The 24,696-nt window shown below is 38.4% G+C and overlaps 1 protein-coding gene across 1 annotated transcript; it reads right to left on the minus strand.

Annotated features, from left to right (window-relative positions):
* Positions 1-1,916: 1,916 nt before the first annotated feature.
* slc6a16a (solute carrier family 6 member 16a) lies at positions 1,917-23,673 on the minus strand. The gene is made up of 12 exons (XM_026917093.3): positions 23,381-23,673; positions 14,150-14,381; positions 13,873-14,030; positions 12,779-12,905; positions 11,335-11,510; positions 10,901-11,011; positions 8,172-8,413; positions 7,885-8,065; positions 6,760-6,961; positions 6,502-6,661; positions 5,703-5,865; positions 1,917-5,047 (listed from the first exon to the last, which is right to left on the minus strand). The coding sequence occupies exons 2-12, from the start codon at positions 14,379-14,381 to the stop codon at positions 4,715-4,717; spliced, it is 2,085 nt and encodes a 694-aa protein (XP_026772894.3). The 5' UTR covers positions 23,381-23,673; the 3' UTR covers positions 1,917-4,714.
* Positions 23,674-24,696: the final 1,023 nt, after the last annotated feature.

Genomic DNA, 24,696 nt, shown 5'->3' on the forward strand with positions numbered 1-24,696 from the left:
ATAAATAAATAAAATAAATAAAAATGTAAAATCACACACACAAATAAATAAATAAAAACGTAAAACCTCAAACACACACACATATGTATATATATTCCTTTACATATATATATATGTTTGAGGTTTTAGATATTTATTTATTTATTTATTTATTTATTTATTTTTAAATGCATATGAATTCGAATCCGGATAAATGTGAACACGGAAAAATCACACACTTTTCTCATGTGATTGTGTGATCACACGTTATGCCATGAAATTGCACATGTGAACTCAGATAAACACGTGACATCATGCGAGCTCACATGCAATAAAAATGAACCCACATGTGAAAATGAACGTGAGAAGAAATGAATCGTTCATGTGTGAAAACACACACATGAGAATAAAAACACATTAAAAAAAGAGTGTAAAGTTTAAATGTAAGCCCACATGTGCATCATGTGACTTTTCTGTATGAGTATACTAACAGGCTTACCTAAACTAAATCCTAATATTTAAAATAACATTTCAGTCATGCAGTTAGTCACCTGTTTTTTTTTTTTTTTTTTTTTTTTTTTTTTTAATGTTGCGTTACACAAGATCAAGAAAACAGCATGCTGTAGAAAACCCGGGGTTTCCCTCTCAGGTATTTAGTGTGTTATTGGAGGTTCATGCTTTTACTTATTTCTGACGGCATTTTACTGCCCTCTAGTGTCCAGACTGAGTAACAACGTGTGCTTAACCCTCCAGTGAAGTCCCAGTGCTAACACACCTGCAAACGTTGCAGAAAAAAAAAGAGGCGAAAGGGGGAGTATTTAACTTTAACATGTTTTATACACTCTAAAAATGCTGGCTTATTTTTACAACACAGTTGCTAGGTTTAGCTTGTTGGGTCACGTGGGTCAGTGTCACCCAAGCTGGTCCATATTGCACCCACTCTGCTGAAAAACAATAGAAACCCTCATAGAATTTATATAAGTTTTAATGGTTATAATGGGAATTGTATTGGTTTTAATGGAAACTCTAATAGTCCCTATGGGTCTCTATTGGTCTTCTATTAGTGGCATGTTATGTCTAGTGGATACCATTAAGGACCAATAATGGTGAAGGTAATGGCTTTAATGGTTAGCTGATAATGGTTAGCTGTAATGGTTAGCTGTAATGGTATTTGTAATGGAAACCATTAGAATTTCTGGTCTCTATTGTTTTTTTTGTTTGTTTTTTTTCAGCAGGGCAGTGCTGCGTTCAGTGCTATGACGCATTTCCGTTTTGAAATAGCGCGGCTCCCACATTTCCGTTTATGTTTATATTGCATTCATCAGTACAGTGAGACAGCAACTTGTCCTTCATGTTTCTTTAACTATTTTTCATATATTTTTACAAAGTACATACAAGTTATAACCTTATATACATGATATGGCCACGTTTATAGAAACGTAACCATTACACACACACATATGGTTCTTGACCAAACTGTTGCCACAAATTTGGAAGCACACAATTGTAGCATTCACTGGAACTAAGAGGCCCAAACGTGTTCCAGCATCACAATGCCTCTGGGTACGAAACGAGATCCATGAAGAGATGGTGTAGGAGAACTCGAGTGGCCTGCACAGAGCCCTGACCTCAACCCCACTGAACACCTTTGGGATGAACTGGAACGCCGACTGAACCCCAGACCTCCTCACCCAACATCAGAGCCTGACTTCACTAATGCTCTTGGAGCTGAATGATCACAAATCCCCACAGCCACGCTCCAAAATCTAGCGGAAAGCCTTCCCAGAAGAGTGGAGCTTATTATAACAGCAAAGTGAGAATAAATCTGGAACGTTCAAAAATCACATATGAATGTGATGGTCAGATGTCCACAAACTTTTGGCCATATAGTTGTGCATGTATGATGATGCATACAGTTTTAACACTTTGCACGTATTCATATATATCTCATGAACATGGAGGATATAATTCATACACCTAATGTGTTTATTAGGCCATTATTTTGTATTTTTGTAAGCTGACACCAGAAGCTCCTGGATCTACTTTTAAGTTTCACAGATTAAAAAAAAAAAGAGTGGAAAAAAGAGATGAAAGACTTCATGGGCAACTTCTATGTACATTTTATTTGTCATATACAAGATAAGAGTCTATGTGTGACTTTCAACAACCCAAAAAAAAAAAAAAATCCCACAAATAAACCACAACTTTTTCACTTTTGAGACAGCTTCATGGATATGACGTGGCATCCAGGAGTCATTACATAACCAGTTCCCATTTTCCTATGTGGATGTTAGTGTGCCTGCACTTTTCTCTGATGGATTTTTATTAAAGCTATAATAAAATGTATCCTTGATTTATTTAAAATTTTATTTTATATTAGAAAAGTAGCTTCACAGTCATTTACTGATGTACGTTAAACCACACATTAGACCCACTGCTAGTGATACGGTATCCCTCTTGCTGTTTCAGGTTGTGTGTGCTCATCATACAGGAATGTGAGTGTGGTGTGTGTTCACAATGATCATACACACTGAGCACACTTCTTGGCTCTATTCTCAATCCTGTGCTTAGCAGCTACCAGTTTTAACTCAGCTGGTGTAGAGTTGGATATTTTTATCAGGATTTGTACAAACAGGGGTTAAACAACATGCAGAAATTTTTGCTACAGTGCTTTCTGGGATTCATCCTTGGATTCGCCCTTGGTGATTGTATTAGGCACGAGCTGACTTGCATAACCTGCAACATTTCAATCAAAAACGAGTAGGATAAAATTGTTTAAGGGTGATTTTCTCTTGCAGTTCATGCGTCTCTAGTATTGCATTCGCACGTTAAACCTTAAAAGCCTTTTACAACTGTAAAAATGACAGTTACCTTTGGCAACACAAAGCTAAAACTGCTTTGTCCATTGGCACAGTACGTATAGAGTACCCAGTACTGATCACAGAGTACTGATACAGTATGGTTTTTGGTACCTGCATAACACCACCAAGACACAAACGCACATGGGGGTGGAGTTTGCGGCACTGGTTCCTGTTCAAGTTTTATTACAGAAGCCACTTTCAGAAACTAACACCATTAGACTTATGCAGTATTTTTAAAAAAACATTTGGATCAGGTTCTGCCACAAGCTCTTATAAAAGATTTAACAGACTATAATCTCAAAAAGTGGTGGGGATGCACCCACAGCGTAACTTAACACCGATGCTTTTGCTTATAAAAGGAGTCTTGACCCTTGATTCATATTAAAAAAAAAAAGACTTTTTCCAGATTGATTTTTAGGGGTCCAAGCACCAAAGGACCCTTTTGATTTTGTTAGGAATTTTATTTTTCTCTGATCTGTTTCTTGCTATTTCTAAAAGATAACTGTATCATAAAGGGTATAATAATACTATAATAATAACACTGAATATGCTTTAGGAAGGCTGTATTGATGCAGAAGTGAAAGTCTAAAGACAATGGATTTTGAACCTTAGTGTCTTGAATCTACATGCATTTGACAACAATATACGTATTTGCCTTTTCTAAGACTGTTCAATTTCCACATTTTTTCAGCTCCAATATCGCCTTTAAATGTCATAGTGTTTCAGATATTTATGACCTGCAGAGGAACCCTGGCTAATGTAAGTTGCATGTGGTGTCTAGCAGAAGATCTAGTCATCACAGCGAATGGTGAACAACGTAAACTACATAAGCGTACACAAAAACAATACATCCAGCTAGCGATGGCAAAATGAAGCCTTCCTCCTAACTGTTTTGTTAAAGAGCTCATTACTTGAAGCTTTTCAGCACAATGCACGCTAGTGGCATCTTGGGATCAAAAGCAGGACTACCAGTACAGACAGTAATCTACTAGGTGCTAGGTTTTGGGCTTCCAGCTAACAAATCGGTGCATTCCAGTGCTTTGAAAAAAGTATTGCAATATTATTTTTATAAATAATAAAGGCAACTGATAACACTAATAATAATCCTGTATAAAGAAAATAAATGTGCTTATAGCATACTTCTATGTTAGATTACATCTATTTACAATAAACCTTGTTGAGAAACACAAACATACTTATTCATTTACATTGAACCCAGCCCAAGTTCCTCACCTATTAGTTCATAGACAAGCCTCATGTAGGATTAACTGAACTGTGAAACGTGAGAGATTACCTGATACGAGATTTACTGCTACGAGTTTTTCCCAAAAAATTCAGAACACCCTTGTTTCTTTGTTGGTTCCATAACTACAAAATATATCACTAATTCACTCAAATACACTACTTCCTTGAACAACACTCAAAACGCGTGCCAGAGTTTGCTTTTCTTTTGAATCAGTTTCCAAAGCAGTCATGTGCTTGTGCCAGAACGAAGCATCGATCATCACTGGTGATGTGTTTATAGCAGAACGAACCAGGAACGGATATAGTGTTTAAGTTATTGCTGTTTTGACACTCGCCTCAGTGCTTCAGTATCAAGGGTGCCATCACTACATCCAACTCCAGTTCGGTTTCTAACTCATGATAACGTGGATTGTGTTGATTCTTTTCAAGCTTTGAGATTTTGTTCTAATTCACAGAGTCTAGTTTATCATTTACTAGCTCTGTATACCTAATCTTTAAAATTACACTGTAAGCGCAGTCGCCTTGGCAACTGTCTGGTAGACACTCCAGCATCCCGTTCAGTCATTTCTTGTCCAATCGCTTCTCCAGTACACTATTTCAACTGTCTGTTTTTTTCTTGTCTGCCTTTATCACAATTCTGTGTCATCCTCCTCCTCATCTCCATCTTCCTGTTGTGAGAGAAGCCTGTAGTGATCTGCAGCCACGGGCAGGAAGGTGGTCCGGGGTCGGCTGCTGTCCTCATCCAGAGGAGCGTGATGGTTGTTGAGTTCTGGCTCGGTGGTACTACATTTGGAGTATCGTTCTCTGTGATGCTCAGCCGCTCCCTCTGCCTGTGATTGGCCACTTTTATGGGTGAGAAGGGAATGTACATAGCCCGCAGGCACTGGAAGAGAGGCGACGGTGATGAGCAACGCGAGCATCACCAAGGCCCAACCCGGGTATCCCAGGCTGCTCTCAGACCCCTGCCAGAGAGAAAGTGAAAAAATGAATCACTTAATTACTTGAAAACATAAAAGAAAGCTCCCAATTTTGTGCAAGGGTACCATCTGATGGCACACAAAGTGAATCTTCAAGTTCTCAACACTTCAGATGGAAATTCTGACCAAATATGCAGTTATACCAAAATAGATCAACACAAAATATAGACCTTAGGAGTTTACAGGGTGTACCAATGTGCTTAAAGGCACTAACTTTGGCAGTCACAGGCCATGTGTGTTAATGAGGGGTTTTCAAATGTGGCTTATGCATGTGACTAAAAGGCATCTTAGATATCCTGAAGTGGATTGAGCAATCGGATTTAAACAGACTAAATATACTGAGTGCGTTTATAAATGCAATTTCATGTGGACGATCTATCCAAATATAATCCTGATCCTTAATTCACATAAAAAGACCAGATACAAACAGGGTCTCTGTGTCTCAGTTTTTAAGTACTACCACTCTAAACTCAATTTTGGTGAGATTTAATAAACTACACATAACACTGCATGCCTATTAGGTCAAAAGTGGTTCTTATATACAAATCGTATAGCAAAAGTCGTTGCATTGATCTATTTAGCCCTGATTAGGTCATTCTGCAGAATGATGGTCATTACGTGAAGCTGCTGTGTGTTTTACCGTGGTGTGGTCCCATGCTGTGTAAGTGGGCCACTTGAAGAACATGCGCAGCAGGCTAGCAGTCAGCAGACCCACCATAGCCAGCAGACACACATACTTCCACATGTACTTATAGATCGCTGGAGGGCGCCATTTCAACATCACCTCTATATCATCCAGAAACCTGACAGGAGAGCAGAATAAAGTAATGAACACTACAAATAAACATATCATCCATGCTGGATTAATATATAATCTCTATCTACTGCATCTCTATATGTGTATATGTGATTACTATGGCAAGAATTCAGACAAACAAACTTATTATACAAAACTCACTTAAAATGGAAGTCTAAGAACAGTTGTTGGGTCGTCAGTAAATGTTTTTGTAAATTAATCTCTAAATCTGTAAAAAATTTCCTCCGTTACTGATGAGACTTCTTTTTCAGAGGAAAGGATATGTGATTATTTGGGAGTCTGATTGCACATCTGAAGACCATAAAGCCTGAAAAGTATTTATAATAATCACTTAGGTAAGGCTTACTTTCATGTCTGTCGCATCTTATGTCAGTGTAACAGCTGTAGTGTTGAATTTGTGTTAATTTAAATTTAAATGTATTTTAAACCCTTATTGAGATTTTCTCTCTGAGAAACTCTCTCTGAGAGTTTTTTTTTTGTCAAAACAGGTTTCCTCTTTTCTCAGTACAGGGAAATTCCTTATCTGTGGTAATCAGGCATAAGCTACTGACATGGCGGACAAAAATAAGGTTAAAAAGCAATGAAGTATCCTTTTAAGCATCCAGTTTAGCACTAGTCTTACCGATCAGCACCGTAGATCCATGCCACACTGATCGTCTCAAAAATGACAACGATCATCAGCGGCAAAGTGGCAGAATAATCATCGAACATGGTCACAAAGTAGTTCCCGCTGCGCTGAGTGAAGAGCAGACCAATCAGGAAGCCCAGGATACAGCTTATCACTGAAATTCAGAAATGTCATCAATATCATGTCTGCGCAACACAGAAATATTCGAATGCCTGTCATGGTCAGTGCATATGTGTGTGTGTGTGTGTGTACCAGTGAGCAGTGTCTTGTGGCGGCCCAGCAGTTTAAAGTTGTCCATGAGTGGCGTGAGGATGCCCTGCATGGTGCCGAACATGGTGGACAGACCCAGATTCAGGAGCATGAGGAAAAACAACGCCGACCAGAACGGACTGGCCGGGAACAGCGCCATGGCCTCGGTGAATGCTATAAACGCCAAACCAGTCCCTTCCACTCCCTGAGCAAGACAAAGATCGGTGCAGCGTTTAGTGCAACCTACTAAAACATTCATGGTGAAAGTCAGCTATTATGTGCTATATGTGCTATTATACCACAGCGTTGTTACATTCTCGATTCTGATTGGTCAGAAGATATTGACTAATTTCCTATTAGAGCATCAGAGAGCAGAGAGTAGTACTAGCTACAACAAATTACACAAGGACTTGTATGGTGCATGTGCCACATAATCAGGGTGGAAAACATTTGTACTTGTCGGCATGGTGAAGGTTTCTCTGAGATGTTTATTTCACATTTTTAGAAGGAGTCTCCAGTTCCAGTGCTTTGTAACCATCAGAGGTAAAGCTATAACTTTTAAGTTTTCTTTGCAGTTCCTTGGTAAAATGATTAGCTGCATTATTTTTGTCTTAACATCAAGAGAGAGAAAAAAAGAGTGGTGAGGGAATAACCTTTTATAGTCGCTGTAATGTAAGTGATGACAGGAACTAACTTGGTTGACAACATTAAATGTAATTATAAATGGATAAAATGTACGATGTGTCATTCTTTAATAAATGAGTTTGTCAGTGTTGGCAAATTGCTGTGGTATAAAAGGAATAAAACACTATGGGATATGCTGTGATTGGAAAAGTATCAACTTTGGGTTGGTAACCACAACATACAACATTGTGTTTTGGTCCATAAACTAATCCTTATTATAAATAAATAAATATAATAATAATATTAGAATAATAATAGATCAATTACAGCAGGATTTATACCGTAGTATTGTGTGAAAAGCTGAAATTTGGAATTCATGAAAGCCTTGTGTGAGGTGAAACTAAGTGAAGAATAGGACGCTAGGATGTTAAGTGAGCGATGAGTGTCGAGGTCAGATTCAGCACTCTCTAGAATCTTGGAAATCTCACTCATGCATACACAAACCTTGTTCATTTCTCTCTCCAGGTCACAATCGGTGATGTTTGAGCCTAGTATGCTCCCATAATGGTTGTACCACTCCCGGTAATCCTTTAGTTCCACGGATCTGGGGTCGGACATATTGAACCACGGCCACCAGTGCTGAGCTTTTCCTAAAGCTGCTATCTCTGACATTTTACTCACATTCCTGCAGGATAAGAAATCAATGTTTTGGTTTCAATCTGTAGGACACAAATTAAGGCTGAGTAGGGATTGACAGAATCAAAATAAATACACACTGCTCACACACTTACTCTACAACACACTCCAGGGCAATGTTCTTGGCTCGGAAGCCGAGGACCGTGAAGACAACGAGCGAGGCCAGGACTGAGGTCATGAAGTTGATGGCGGAAACCATGAGGGCGTCCCGGTGGCAGTTGTTGTTGATTGGGTTGTAGGAGGAGTACGCAATCACAGATCCGTAGCCCAAACCGAGAGCAAAGAACACCTGAGTGGCAGCTTGCCGCCACACCTGCACCTCACCCCAGATCTCTAACTGAGACAAACACAGAGAATTAGCTGTGGCTGTTAAAATATCATACAAGAAGGACAAATCTTGTTATTAAAAAAATACGATCTGAGAATTACCAGAGAATGCAGTTTCAATGTGGGATGGACTATCACATGGTATAAAACTGACTATATTATGATGAATTTATACTGATTATGAGGTTTAAGAAATAGAGTTGTGCTTAATTCCATGCCTGTTCACTCTCACAATTACATTTTTCAATAAATCTCCTGTCTTATTTTTGATGTTCAAATGAACATGGCCCAATGCCTCCACATATAAATAAAGGAGTCAATTACACACTGCAAGCAAGCTTTTCATTTGAACAAACCCAAGGAAAAAAAATTACTCTCAATTGCAGCATTTAAGGTACTCATTTCGGCTATTTAAAGCCAGGAGTGGTCAGATTGAATGTAAATATAATTTGCCTAAAAAAGCCAGTTCACCTGAATGGAAAAGTACACATGAATTCTAAGCCAGGAGACGATAATATTAGCCTACTGTAAAAGTGTACATTGCAAACTGTATCTGATATACTCTACAGGTTACAGCCATGGGTGGGCACTATGACGAAAATATTATATCACAATATTGAAATTAATTTGTTCCATCCTGGGAGTATTCCTGTCCGTTTTTTTTTTAAAATTGCTATTAAAAAGAAAGACACACACACACACACACACACATATATATCTACATCTATCTATCTATCTATCTATATATATCTATATCTATATATATATATATATATATATATATATATATATATATATATGTTCACATCCATAAAAATTTGGATATTGAGGAATTTATTGTTATTTTACTTGTTCACCACAGGATACTGGACATGAAATTAAAAGAATGATTTCAACTTTCAGCTTTAATTTCAGGGTATTTACATCAATATCTGATAAATGTTGTAGGAATTACAGCACGTTTTATATGTTTATATGTTTTTAATGGACAAAAAGTAATTGGACAAATTGACAACCATACATTAAATTGTCATTTTTATTACTCCGTGGTAAATCCTTTGCAGTCAATGACAGCCTGAAATCTGGAACCCACCGACATCATCAGATGCTGGGTTTTTTTCCCTGCTGATGTTCTGCCAGGCCTTTACTGCAGCTGTCTTCAGTTCCTGCTTGTTCTTGGGGCACTTTGCCTTCAGTTTTGCCTTCAGCAAGTGAAATGGCATGCTCAGTTGGAATCAGGTCATGTGACTCACTTGGCCATTGCACTAAATTCCACTTTTTTGCCTTAAAAAGTCTTGGGTTACTTTTGAAGTATGCTTCGGGTTATTGTCCATCTGTACTGGAAAGTGCTGTCCAAGGAGTTTTGAAGCATTTGGCTGAATCTTCGCAGATAATATAGGCCTATACACTTCAGAGTTCACCCTGCTGCTTTTATTAGCAGTCACATCATCAGTAAATGCAAGTGAACCAGTTCCACTGGCAGCCATACATTCCCATGCCATAAGATGAGGTGGTACGCTTCAGTTCATGAGCAATTCCTTCCCTTCTCCATACACTTCTCTTCCCATCATTCTAGTACAAGTTGCTGTTTGTCTTATCTGTCTATTAGAAGGCTTTTTTAGATAGACAAATTATAATCTGGTCTTCCTGTTTTTGAGTCTTACCAATGGTTTATATCTTATGGTAAACTCTCTGTATTTACTCTGGTGAAGTCTTCTCTTGATTGTTGACTTTGACACAGATACACCTACCTCCTGGAGGGTGTTCTTGATCTGGCCAACTGTTGTGAAGGGGTTTTTTCTTCATCAGTGAAAGAATTCTTCTGTTCACCACATTTGTTTACCATGGTCTTCCGGGACTTTTGGTGCTCCTGAGCTCACTAGTGTGTTTTTTCTTTCTAAGAATGTACCAAATAGTTGATCTGGCCACACATCTCTCTGATGGCTTTGTTTTGATTTTTCAGCCTAATGATGGCTTGCTTCACTGGCAGTGACAGCTCCTTGGATTTCATATTGAGAGTTAACAGATGACAAATGCAAATGTCACACTTGAAATCGACTCTAAACCTTCTATCGGCTTAAATGTAAGTGAAATAATCAGATAAAAACACACACCTGGCCATGGAACAGCTGAGCAACCAACTGTCCAATTACATTTGGTCCCTTAAAAAGGGGGATCACATATAAGAAAAGGTGCTGTAATTCCTATACTGTTCACCTGATTTGGATGTATATACCCTCAAATTAAAGCTTAAGGTCTTAAGGTGAGCCCACATATATTATTTATTATATTATTAATTTAAGTTCACTGTTGTATATAGCTAAAATAACAATAAATTTGTCAATGCACAAACATTTATGGACCTGACTGTATATTGATATTATATCATGCTATAATGATACCAGCCCTAGTCACAGCAGCTGTTTAAGGCCAAAAACACATCTTAGATTCTACAAAACACAGTGTTAATAGTCTTGGGTGTTCAATCTTTACTCACTTTTGGAAAGAACATGTAGGTGAGTCCTTCGAAGGCTCCATCCAGCATCAGACCTCTGATGAGAAAACAGAAAAGCACAGCATATGGGAAAATAGAGGAGAAGTACATCACCTGGAAATACAAAAAGAGAGCATGATTAATGTTTGAGCATTCATTTCCCTTTGAATATATGCTGTCGGTCCTATATTGAGTTAGAAATGCTGTCATCATGTATAATCGAAGGGCACTGGTTTAAGGGTTTGGCAGTCTCTGACTGCTAACAATGATAAATCAGTGTGAGTGCATACATCTGCATTAGACCATTAGCACATTAGAAATATTGACACTAGATATCCCAAGGGCACAGGTGTGACAATTTACATGTGACAACTGCAAACATGGACAAATGAGTTTGTTTGTGTGTGTGCTTGTGTTGCCGTGTTAACAGTATGTACCTTGGCTGAGGACTTGATGCCCTTGATCATGGCAAGACAGACTATAGCCCAAGCCGCAAGCAGGCAACCGGTTATGACAGGATTAAACTCTCCAGATTGATCAATTGAATCAGAGATATCAAGAGCCTTACGGAACCAGAAATATGAGGTGGGAGAGCTGGCAGCACACTCCTTCACTGAAAGAGAGAGAGAGAGAGTGAAAGAAAGAGACATAGTGTCACCAACTAGATATTCAAACAGCTTTCTAAAGGGAACACTGTTCTCCATAATTTTGTTACTCAGTGCTGCATTTACTTTATGATGTTAGATGGGACGTTCTCTGTTTGTAGTTTGTACAATTCCCACTAGAACATTCCCGCAAGAGTTTAATTTTCACAAATTTTTCCATCATGCCATGCAATGGAATAAAGTGGGACCTGATTTTTTTTTTTTTTTTTTTTTGCATTTGAAAGTCATCCAGTGATTCATTCATTCATCTTCAGCAAGTGTTTTATCCTTATCACGGTTGAGGTGGATCTGGAGCCTATCCTGGAAACACTGGGTTTTGGATTGGAATACACCCTGAATGGGATGCCAGTCCACTGCAGGGCACAATGCACACACACATTCATATGTAGGGGCAATTTAGTGTTGCTAATCTGCCTACTGGCATGTTTTTGGAAGGAGGGAGGCAACCGGAGAACCTGGAAGAAACCAATGTGAACATGACGAGAACACACAAAACTCTACCTAGACAATAACCTGAGCTTAGGATCAAACCTGGGACCCTGGAGCTGTGAGCTACAATGCTATAATGCTAACAGGTGCATCACTGTGTCACCCCACATCCAGTATTATACAATTAAAAAAAACACCCTATTGACTGTAAAGCTCTAAAAGCCTAACAATGAAATCCCTGCAGTAGGTTAGCACCCTGTAAAGCTTAGAGGATGATGAGCACCCATAATGCACTTGGCTGTAGTGGAGAGAATAGAGTGTAGGTCTATAGAGTGTAGGTTTTTGATACAGGGCTAATAACTGGTAAGGCTATTTAACGAACAGACACCAACTACGGAAAAAAGGCAATTATCTGAGGTGATCATCTGTGTTGATTTAAGTCAAATTATTTTACTCTTTTCTTGTCATCATGTTAGCTATGTGCTATAGGAGCAACATTTAACTGAGCTCTCCTTTCACCACCATCCATTTCAAGAGACTAAAAAAAGCCACTACGGTCATGTTTACACATGGCCGAATGCCACCATTGGTCACGTAATATAGCATTCCTGCAGTGAGGCATAGAGTGATAGTTGTTTCAACACCAACACGTAAAGGCAGCAAGGGAACAAATCAAGATAATGTCAGTACAGACTTGAACAAGCAGAACGAGTGTAAGTGTACGTGTGTGTAACTAAAGCCTGCTTGAGAAACACATCTCTAGATTAAAATGTGTACTTAAATGTACCTGTCTGGTTACCGCCAGGTTCTATAGGACACTGTTGCCATGGCAATGGGTACTGGAAGGAACTCCCCAAGTAAAACAGAGCCCAGGCAATAATCACATTGTAGTACAGAGCCATAAAGAAACAAACCTGAGAGAGAGAGAGAGAGAGAGAGAGAGAGAACAGCAGGGAATTGCATAATAGTATGACAAAGTGTTATTTGGGTGTTTTTATTATATATTAAAAAACAACTATACACCAGCAAGTCCCCAAACACTCACTCTCACACACACATACCACCAGCAAGCATGACTGGCTGCTCTCAAGTTACTGATGAGGCACGCACACACACACACACACCTAATTTTAGCAAGTTCATCAGCAAGTTCATAAGACAAATGTGCCATTGAAAAAACCAACAATATCATAAGATACTGAAATATTGCAACATTGAAAATCCAAAAACTATGTAGCTGCTCATATTCCAAATAAAACACAAAAGCATCTCAAAAGAAATTAGTTTCTACATTGTCATTAAAATCCAACATAACTGTTAAAACAATTTGTAACCTAATGATGAAAATGTGCAGTCAGTGATTTTTTAAAAAAAATATTTTAACAAGTAGGGTTAATAAGTTATTGCACAGTATACTGGCAACGCTCAAAAAATGATCTACTCAAAATAAAAACCACCAATGCTCTATAAGTGGATGAACAAACAATTATGTGGATCACCAAAACTCTAACCAATCAGGACAAGGAAGCGTCTCTACCTACCAATCAGGACAAGGAAGCATCTCTACTTGTTTATCAAATCTTGTTGCTTGGCTTGCACTAGCCCTGGTTAGCAAACATTTAGTGAACATTATTGTTCTAGTACATTTTGGTTCAAACATCAGTGAGGTGGTTTTATAAAAACTTTTTGTTTAATGATTGTAAATGTTTCAGGAACACTGCTGCAACATTTTATCATTAGGAAGGGTAATCCTAGTGTCTCCATAAAGCACAAACGCCAACAAATTTAAATTCAGCCATTTCAGAATGTTCAGTTCAGCTATTCGTTCATTTCTGTTGTACGTGTGTACCCATGTGGATGTGTATATGTGTTATGTATTACCACACAGCTGGAGTAGCCGATGCCAGCGAGGCGTGGCGAGATGTGTTTCCAGACACCGATGCTGCCCTGCCGAATATTCTGACCCGCGGCCAGCTCCATGAAAAAGAGAGGAACTCCAATCAGCAGCAGCAGCATCACATACAGCAACAGGAACGCTCCTGTGAATAGAGAGACAAGAGAAATGAGAGACAGACGGATTTTTCTGAACAAAATAAACATAAAGGCATTAAAGTAACTGTCTTCTTTAACTGTGAATGTTGTCTCAAACCATATGTACCTCCTCCGTTTTGGTGACAGAGATACGGGAAGCGCCACACGTTGCCGAGCCCGACGCTGAAGCCCACCTGGGCAAGGACGTACTGTAGCTTACTGTCCCATGCAGGACGATCCTCCCCCTGCCCCACCCCTCCGTCAGGCCCCGCCCCTTCATCTGACACCAGAGTCATCGCTGATTGATTGTCGGCCATCCCAGGAACATCTTCATCGCTTGGCAGTGGGGGCTTCTCCATCTAAAAGAGAGGCTTTTATATAAGTGGAGCCATGTATGATCAGATATTTGAACAAGTGTACAATAACTGACAGGGAACCCCAGCATTTATTACATAGAATTAAAGTTCACTGAGCTGTTAAATGCAAATCGTTAATGTATATCCAGTTATACGTCAGAGATTATAGAGATGGGAAGTGGAAAGGGCCAATTTTCAGCGCAGCTAAAAGGGTGTGGAAAAGAAAAAATAAATTATCTGTAAAGAGCAGTGTGAAGTATTGATTCAGTGAGTATGGATTATGTAACGTGAAACTGTATATGTGCATGTGATAAAATTCCCAAATGGTCTGATCTGCCCTTAAGGTGCCTCCTTGTGCAAATATTTCCACTGCTGAAAGTCCCGTATATGCCGTAGGGAGCATTAAGTAAATACCTGGATCTCTCGTTTTGAGAGTAACCTGCTCACCTCATCCTTTCAGTCCTCTATTTCTTCCTAAATGGCTTTTCTTACTTCATCTCCTTCATTCCTTCTCTCCCTCCCAAAGAGGATCATATGAAGAACTTTGCCCTTTAAATAACTTTCAATAACGTGATTTTAAATGTTGAATCTCATATGGTCTCTCTCTATCACCTTTATCCTATGAACTACACCAAATGCAAAAATATTCAATAATGTATTTAGTGTAAAAGAGTCACAATCATGGACAGTGCAGAATTTGCTTTTAGTTTTCACACACCCGTAAAACATTTTAAGGGTCTCTGCGAACTGAGACCAAAAGTTGAAGCTCAGCGCTGGTGTGTAGCAGAGCTTCGCCAATACATGCTCACTGTGGAAGCTCAGCTACAGCAAGTGTCCGCTGCCTGTTAGCAGACCACAGCAATTCCAGAAATTATGCACTTTTAGAAAAAAGGTTTCTCTACGTTAGGGATTGTCAACTTGAAGGTCACAGTCTGGAAGCATACCAAATTAAATATTTGAAAAAATACAGTAAAAGAGCTGATAAACATATGAGCAATAACTGGTTTTAGTTCAGTTACTCGAGTTTTCTAAACATGAAAAAAGAGGGGCTTTTTTTTTTTTTATTTAGCTGAAAGCAGCTCATCGGACAGAGCCTAGCTACAGCGCTAGAGACATTAGAAAGGGGAGAGTCTTCAAAGGACTGTTTGAAAAAAAAAAAAAAAAAAAAAGTTGGAAACACAAAGGTGATGGAAACAGAATGTTCAGAGATGAGCACCAGTCCAAAATCACACCACAAATGGTCTTAAACTAATAAACTCATTATTAATGGTTAAGCATTAAAAGCTAACTGTTGTCACCACTCAGTCATGTTAGATGCCTATCCAGAGCATTTTACGTTACTGTATCTTTACGAATTAAGTACAAACTGAAACACTTCAAGGAAAAAAGTTAAAGCATTTAACAAGAAACAAAAAGAAAAAAAAATCAAACAATTTGCAAGAGAAATAGATTTCACGTCCAGTCAGGATCATTATATATATACAATATACACACTATATGGTCAAAGGTTTGTGGACACCTGACCATCACACCCATATGTGGGTCTTTCCCAAACTGTTGCCACAAAGTTAGAAGCACACAATTATATAAGATGTCTCTGTATGCTGTAGCATTACAATTTTACCTTCACTGGAACTAAGAGGGCCAAACGTGTTCCAGCATGACAATGCCCCTGTGCACAAACCGAGCTCCATGAAGACATGGTTTGCCAAGGTTGGTGTGGAGGAAGGCATGCATCGAGACTCTTCTCTGTTCTGGCACCAAGGTGGTGGAATGAACTTCCCCTAGATGTCCGAACAGCTGAGTCACTGGCAGTCTTCAAACGACGTCTAAAGACTTACGTCTTCATAAAATACTAATTAGCACTTTCACAAAAAAAAAACAAAACAAAAAAAACCTCCCAACAGAGTTTTGGACTGATGGTATTCCTAGTTTGTGACCTAGCGAGCCAATATCAGAATGTATTTTTGATAGACTTCAAAGCACTATTGTAAGTCGCTCTGGATAAGGGCGTCTGCCAAATGCCGTAAATGTAAATGTAAATGTAAAATGGAGGAACTCGAGTGGCCTGACCTCAACCCCACTGAACACCTTTGGGATGAACTGGAATGCTGACTGCACCCCAGGCCTTCTTGCCTGACATCAGTGCCTGATCTCACTAATGCTCTTCTGGCTGAATGGACACAAATCCCCACAGCCACGCTCCAAAATCTAGTGGAAAGCCTTCCCAGAAGAGTAGAGGTTATTACAAGAGCAAAGGGGGACTAAATCTGAAATGGGATGTTCAAAAAGCAAATATGAATGTGATGGACAGGTGTCTGCAAACTTTTGGCCATATTGTGTGTGTGTGTATATACATACATACATAATATATATATTAAAAAAATAGTGCTAGTCCTAGTGAAGCTAGGCTTGATGTAATATGTAATATTTCTAAATAGTAGAAAGTGGTCTCGCTGTGTGAAAAAACTTAATGTAGGCTATAAATTAAAAGTTCAGATCCATAAAGAAATCATTCACAATGGCAAAGTTGAAATCAAACTAAATCAGGAGGCCCAACAAGACTGCCTACATTTCCTACACACCGGCATGTGTAAGAGTGGAAAAAACCTAAGGTCTGGCAGAGAGATGGGGGTGTGTCGCTGCGTCACGCTGGGGGGTGGGGGGTGGGAATGAGGGTTACATCACACTAACTTGGCTGAAAGACAGAAAGCTAATAATGGAAAGAACAGAAATGAAGGAAAGGAACGAGGAGGGTACAATGGTACGAGCTATGCTGGTAGGAACTTTTTTACCGTCACGTGAATGGTGTTAGAGCGGAGAAGGTCATGTCTCTTGTAATTAAACACCAAGTCAGTTCTTATCTTTCCTCCCTCGCTTCACAATCCCACAAATTCCTAAACAGCCCTTGTACGCTATTCCTGTATATGGCCCTGTCAAGTGACCGGTGTTCAGAACGGTCAGCATGGAATGTGTACAGAAATTTTTCAAGAGCATACACACTAGTTATTGGAGAACATTGTGACACTCAGTGCAACATTCCTTATATCACTCAGCTGACTTTCCATCCTGACAGTGTTATCCTCTTTTTCCGGAACCCAAGCAAGCAATGTCCTACATCTAAAAGTGACAATCTGACAATCTTTCGTCTTTGCTCCTCTTTCTTTTCTCAGCTTTCACATCATCTTTCCAATTATTAATGGTGCATTAGATAAGCTCAGCCCCGCCTCCAAGGTTTGGTCTCTAACAGTTAGGTGGGTTCGATGTTTTTAAATGATGTCCGCCCAAGTCATGATGCATTCGCCCCCAGGATCTTAGGTGACTCATATAGTGGCTATAACATGACTGACAGGAGGTGCATCCAAACACAAGCAATCCACAAGTCAATTTTCCAAAAGGGTTTTCTCAGTGACTTAATAAACTTTTGCTAAAGCCACGGCTTCATCCATTATTTTTTATCATGCTCTACATATTTTCAAGGTTATTTGTACAAGTAAGGAATTAAAAAATAAAAACTGACATCAAAGTGAAAAAGGCCTTCTTCTGACACTGTTACCATGTTCCCACCAAAATGTTTCCACTGCAAATGATTTGGATCCAGGTCTGAGAAATTTCCAGAACCGGTCACATCCGTGGTTTAGGGATGGCAGAAATTTGTTGCTATGACAACACTCAAAAAAATTCAAGCTGACTTCCACTGAAATAAGATGTGACCAAATTCATTGTTGGGGAAAAAAAAAACACTCACCCTGTGAATTAATGATCTGAGTTTTCAATAAGCATTTAACTGGAAATTGCAATGAACTAAACTGGATCTTCAGTAACAGCTTTATCATGATCAGGGTTTGGTGGATCTTCAGAGTAGTGAGTGTGAGACGGGACTACACCCTTGATGGGATGCCTGTCCATCATAAAGCACCATGCACACACATTCACACCTAGGGCAATTTAATATTGTCAATCCATCAACTGACATGTTTATGAGAGGTACGAGGAACCTGGAGAACCCAGAAGAAACCCATGCAGACACAGAGAGAACATGCACAGAAACCTCGCACAGACAGTCATCCGAGCTTAGGATCAACCTGGAGACCCTGTGAGGTGTGCTGTACCACTGTGCCACCAGGAGCTACAGTTAATTCTATTAATGCTATAAAAAATTCATCTGAGCAGCTACACACTCTGAATAAATATCTAAAACCAATAAAAACATATATCTAACATCTTTCACTTGTTATGTGTAGAGGCTGATGTCCATGAGACAGCCTGTGCAACTCTTTTTTTTTTTTTCCGTGTAATATTTCTAACTTGGTGTATTCATTCTGTCAGGTCAGATTAAATTCATCATCAGTGCTAGCTGTTTATTACATACAAGTAACCCAGGGGCTGAACACTCGCACTGCCAAATTGAGTCTGTCTGAACACTGAGGCATTGTTCTCATTACTAAACTAAAAACGTCTAAGGCAAGTGACACTTCATTTACCATTTAAAACATACTGATTATATCCACTGTTTGCATACAAAAACATGTGTACATGGCGTGTTTGCCTTTGCCAATGTGAAAAACTCCATGTGTTAGGCCTAGAATCCACATACCAATGTTTTATTAGTACAGAATGACGTCAATCAATTAATAATAAGAAGGGCACATTAATGATGTAACCTTCTACACAGAAAAAAAAGAAATATATGGTCAGTCAGATTTGAGAGAGAACATTTTACATATTGTTTTACATATTGTTTACATTTTACATATTGTCTACAAGTTTGAAGTATGTAGAGTGACTGATCAATTAAAGTAGTATTGATCCAATTACGTTATAAAATCTGACGAGGATGTTGGCACTGATGGGAAGAAATGACTTTAGTATTAAATTAACTGGAATAACTCATGTGTGGCATGATGGCGCAGTGGGTAAGTGCTTCACAGTGCCAGGGATCTGGGTTTGATCTAGCGTGCCGGTGAGTGTGGAGTGTTCAAATCATGTTAGACTGTGTTAAGGTAACTCAGTTCATTTATGTGGAACCGATGTACACATTTGAATTATGCAAATTGAATTTGTTTCACCCTACAGCTGAGGATGCCACAGCCATGAATCCACAAGACCATAACTGGCCATGCTCTCTGGATGGGAAAGATGGGCTTCCTCTATCCCCTGTCAATCAGAGTAGCATTAACCAATCAGGAGCCTATGTGAGCTTGTGAATACAAAAGATGTCAGATAGTAGCATTTTTTTAAACTTCACTGAAATGTCATATAATTTAAAAAATTTCAATTTTCCTAAATTTTGGAATTTTAACGAATATTTCCATCTAACCACTTCACTTACTACGCATAAAAAACAGCTGCTTTCGAACTTGTTTCATGTGTTAAAAAATATTGAACTTTAAATCTGTAAGACACACTTTATTAGAAACACATGTACACCTGCACATTCACTTTTCTACACTTTTCTAATCAGCTAATCAGCAGCACAATGCATAAAATCAGGCATATACAAGCCAAGAGCTTCAGTTAACGTTCACATTAAACATCAAAACGTGAGCTGAAAGACTCAGAGGAGAACAGCCAGACTATTTTAAGCTGACAGGAAGGCTACTGGAACTCAAATAACCACTCTTTACAACCGTGGTGAGCAGAAAAGCATCTCAGAATGCACAACACATCAACCCTTTAGGCAGATAAGCTACAACAGCAGAAAACTACATCGGGTTCCTCTCCTGTCAGCCAAGAACAGGAATCGGAGGTTACAGCAGTTGAACTCGTATGCTATAGTTAACACCTAGATATATGGCTGGAATTTAAGCCAGCTGCACTGCTCAGAAATTAGACCTGTGCTAAAGTGCACAAAACAAAAAGCTATTTACAAGCATGTATAATAGACTTAAACTTACATACCTATTGTGGACGCATACAGAGGAGGTGACTTTGTACAGAGAACTTTCATTTACAGTTGATTTCTTACTTAATTTGATTTGTGAATTTATTTAAGGTTGATTTACGATGTATGGTCCTAAAAATGTATTGTTTTATATGCTAGCTAGAACAATAACATTTATCTTTAAACATATACTTGTTTAAATAGAATATTGTGACAATTTTAAAACGAGGATAAGGGATATTGTACACAAAACTGCAACATGGCTATACACAAAACCAGTCAAAAGTTTGGACACAGCAGCTTTTGAAGGGAATTTTCTTTATTTTTAATATTTTATTTTAAGGAGGATATTACCACTATGAATGTGCAGTGAGAAAGAAAAGTGTCAAACAAAACAAAATTAATTTATATTAAATTTTTAACAATTTTCCCGATGAAGCTTTGGACACTCTTGGTATCTTCTCAATCCGCTTCATGAGGAATTTAGGAATAAGAGGAGACTTATCTTAAAATTTGAACAGTTCGAACAGTTTCTTCTGCTTCTCTTGTTTGGAGAAACAAGTTAATTTAAAATATTTGTTTCAGCTAAAAACTATTACAAACTGATTATAAAATTTATTTTCACTCAGAAATAAAACTTATCTATTGATTTTAACTTCACTTCTTACATTTGTCTTAAAATTTCATTAACAAGCCTTTCAATATTATATATATCAATATTTAATAGATAATAATTTCCAAACTTTCGACTGGTAATGTACATGATAGAAAACTATTCATCTTAATATATAAGGTCATCCAGTAAACAGAAAACTATATAAGGCCATTTATAATTTCTGACATGAATGTGATTTGTAATTGTCAGTAATTTATGTTATTTTTCATGGAATATCTAAAACGTCAACAAAGGAAAGGTTGGAGTGATTCAGATTCAAGAAATAGAAGCGTTCTTTAATTGTAATGCAGCTAGACGGCTTTGAGGGACACTACGGATTTTGGGTCTGTATATGCAATATGCACAAAATCAGTCACATGTCAATCACTCAGCTTTGAGCAATATTCAGGTGGTGGTAAGCTTTAGATATACACTCCTTTAGCCTAAAAGGAACATTCTACACACACCACACATACACACACACAAAAGGCTGCATCTCTAAGAGTCATACAAACTGCTTAACCAAATTACTGATGCCCCTATAAACAATTTTGACTTGAAAAGTTTCTCTAGAATGGTGCCTTTAACAAAAAATAATAAAAATATCACTGTAATTCTTCTTTAATGACTGACACCTCTAAATTACTTAAATTACAAATGTGACTTGGCTACTTCTACAATTATCCAAGTTCATCTGAAACAAAAAAGGGGAGTTCCTGAGGAATCTGTTGTGAAAGGGAACCCCGCTGCTCTATAGGTCCAACACACAAGCTATAAAAAACTTTCCATGTACAAAAAATAATTTGGATTTGGAAATGCTCTGAAAATGCTCTGGTGCATTTTTTACACAAAATTCTGCACATATAAATGAAATTCCGCTTTAATTAAATTAATTAAAGTGTTAATTTGACTTGACTAGTTTTATTAGTTTTAATTTCAGTGAAATTAAAAAAAAAAAACAACAACAAAGAATAAAGGAGTTCCTGAGGAACCTGTTCTGAAAGGGAACCCTGCTGTTCTAAGGTTCAACACAGAGCTATAAAAAGGTTTCCCCTGAGGAACAAACCAATCTGGACTTGGACATATTCTGTAAAAAGGTGCATTTTTGTCACAAAATTATGCAAATAGAAAAAAAAAAAATAGAAATGAAATTCTGGTTTAAATGATTGACGCAAAATTCATTCAATTGCAAATTTGACTTGACTCCTTTTATAATTAATCAAATTCCAATGAAAAAAGCAAAAGAAAACAAAAAAACAAAAGAGGAGTTCCTGAGGAACTTGTTCTGAAAGGGAACCCCGCTGCTCTATAGGTTCAACACAGAAGATATAAAAAGTTTCCCCTGAGGAACAAACCAAAGAACAATTTGGAATTATTCTGTAAAATGGTGCATTTTTTGCCCATAAAATGATGCAAATAAAAAAAATATATAAATGAAATTCTGGTTTAAATTACTCACACTGAATTCATTCAGTTGCAAATTTGACTTGACTCCTTTTATAATTAATCAAATTCTGCCTTATAGTTAATCAAATTCCAGTGAATAAATAAATAAAAGGAGTTCCTGAGGAACCTGTCCTAAAAGGGAAGTTTCCTCTGAGGAACAAACCAAAGGACATCTTGGAAATGGAAACGTTTTGTAAAATGGTGCATTTTTCCCCTACAAAATTATGCAACAATAAATAAAATATCATTTAAATTCTGCTTTAATACCCACACATTTCTAAAATATTATAAACGTTTGCCCTGAGGGACAAACCAAAGAGCCTCCTTCAGGGTTTTTTTTTTTTAAAGAATAAGTGCACTATAACAAAATTTAAAGCCTGAACAAAAAAAATATTTTTTTTAATGTACAATATTGAGTTAAAATCCGGAAAGCAGAAAGCCAGAATTAAACTGACTCACAAAAACTTATATTAATGCAACACACACTCATGTTCACTTTTTAGAATGATATGGGAGGACAGTTCCTAAATGAGATAGTCTTAACTCAAATTAATAAATTAATTAACTAATTTTTTTTAAGTTTATGGAAAAATAATCTTAGGTTAGGTTGAATAAGAGTATTAAACCTAGTTGTACTGACTTTTTCATGGATTTTTGCTCAAGCAACACAACAAGAGCAGTCATGTAAACTTTTTTCAAGTTGGGAAAAACTTTTTCCAGTGTGGAAATAATGCGCTTATTAATGAGTGCATGCAGATCAATAGTTTACACATGAGGAAATGTAGAAGAAGTGGAGTGTGCACTTCAGCACTGCCTGTAGAAGATCATGCTCCAGCTGAAACGTGGAAACGTGTTCACTCTGGGAAAGGAAAAGTGGAAAACTACTCGGGCTCATTCTCATCTTTCAGAAGTATACCACTAACGGAATCTGATCTTTACACGTCCTTTACACGTCGCAGACTTGTAGCAGCAGGCTTGTAGTGCATGCACAGCAGAAATGTAGAAATGTAGCATTACCTCTTGTGAAGTTTTTTTTTTTTTTGGGGGAGGAGGTGGGGTGGAGCTGTCCCTCTGACTTGCTTGCTTTATTTTCTTCGTGCTGTCTCAGGTTCTCTCTGTGTTGCCTGAACACGCAGAAGTCACCGTGCTCTGAACAGACCACACGTTCAATCCTCACGCCACGTTTCTGCCGGGTTTCTACCCAAACTCACTAATAACTCTGTTCTGTAGTGAAACCGAAGCCCTAGTGCGCTTCACTGACCGCTCATTGGAGCTCCACTAACGGGACCGCGTGCGCGTGTGTGCGGTGCGAAGCCCCGCCTCCATCACGCGCCGTGCACAGAGTTGCCTGGTCCTTGAATATCCCACGAAATTTGGACACGTCAATTTTTTCCTTGCATTTACCATGCATTAAAGGATTTATATAAGCTATTAATATACTGAAACTCAAACATGTAAGCTATTAAATGCAAAGGCAGTAATACACATGTAATATCATGTCATACATGTAATATCATATAATACACAGAAATAAAGGTACTCACTGGGGCGGTAATCTTTTGTACATCTATAGTATCTAAAAAATGATTTAATGTACATAATAGGACCTTAAGGACCACTAATATATCATCCATCCAGCCATTTTCTGTGCTGGGGAGCCTGGAGCCTATCCGAGGGCCAACCTGGATGGCGTGCGAGTCCATCGCCGGGCACAATTTCACACCCACTTGCACACCCATTAACACACTACAGACAATTTTGAGACGCCAATCAGCCTACAATGCAGGTCTTTGGGCTGGGGAGGAGGCTGGGGTGCCCCGGGTGGGGGTGGGGGGGGCCTGGGGTGCAGGAAGGACATGGGGGTGCTGTGCATGCAGGGTGGAGGTGGGAATTGAACCCCCAGTCCCAGAGGTGTGAGGCAAGTGTGCTAACCACTAAGCCACCATCCGCCCCCAATATACCTTTAAAGTTAATTAACGATACACCACATGCACCTTCCCAGGTAACCGATACGCACTAAAGGTACAAAAGATACACTCCAGACTGGTTTTGATTCGCTGTTAATGCCACTGTGCTGTTAAATTTACAGGACAAATCACAGGTTTATATTCTAATATTTAGTGTTATGATACTTTTGACCAGTCTTGGTTTTGAGACCACAAATCAATGGTCGTGGTCTTGTGATAAACTCAGGTGAAATTTTACTCTGTCTTGTCTCCTTCTCAGCTTCCAAAGACCATAAGATCATTTCCATGAACAAGTATTTTAGAATGCTCCGGTTACAGTACGAAATGTATATGTCTATCTTTGCATGTGGGGTTATAATGTATAGC

Source organism: Pangasianodon hypophthalmus, chromosome 13 (assembly GCF_027358585.1).
Source record: "Pangasianodon hypophthalmus isolate fPanHyp1 chromosome 13, fPanHyp1.pri, whole genome shotgun sequence".
Lineage (NCBI taxonomy): Eukaryota > Metazoa > Chordata > Actinopteri > Siluriformes > Pangasiidae > Pangasianodon > Pangasianodon hypophthalmus.

Excerpts from the sequence above, each read along its gene's own strand:
- slc6a16a (XM_026917093.3), bottom strand. The coding sequence starts at position 14,381 with ATGGAGAAGCCCCCACTGCCAAGCGATGAAGATGTTCCTGGGATGGCC. Across the intron at positions 12,906-13,872 it reads TCGGCTACTCCAGCTGTGTG|GTTTGTTTCTTTATGGCTCT; the intron begins GTAATACATAAC and ends TCTCTCTCTCAG. Across the intron at positions 5,866-6,501 it reads TGGATCTACGGTGCTGATCG|GTTTCTGGATGATATAGAGG; the intron begins GTAAGACTAGTG and ends CTCTCCTGTCAG.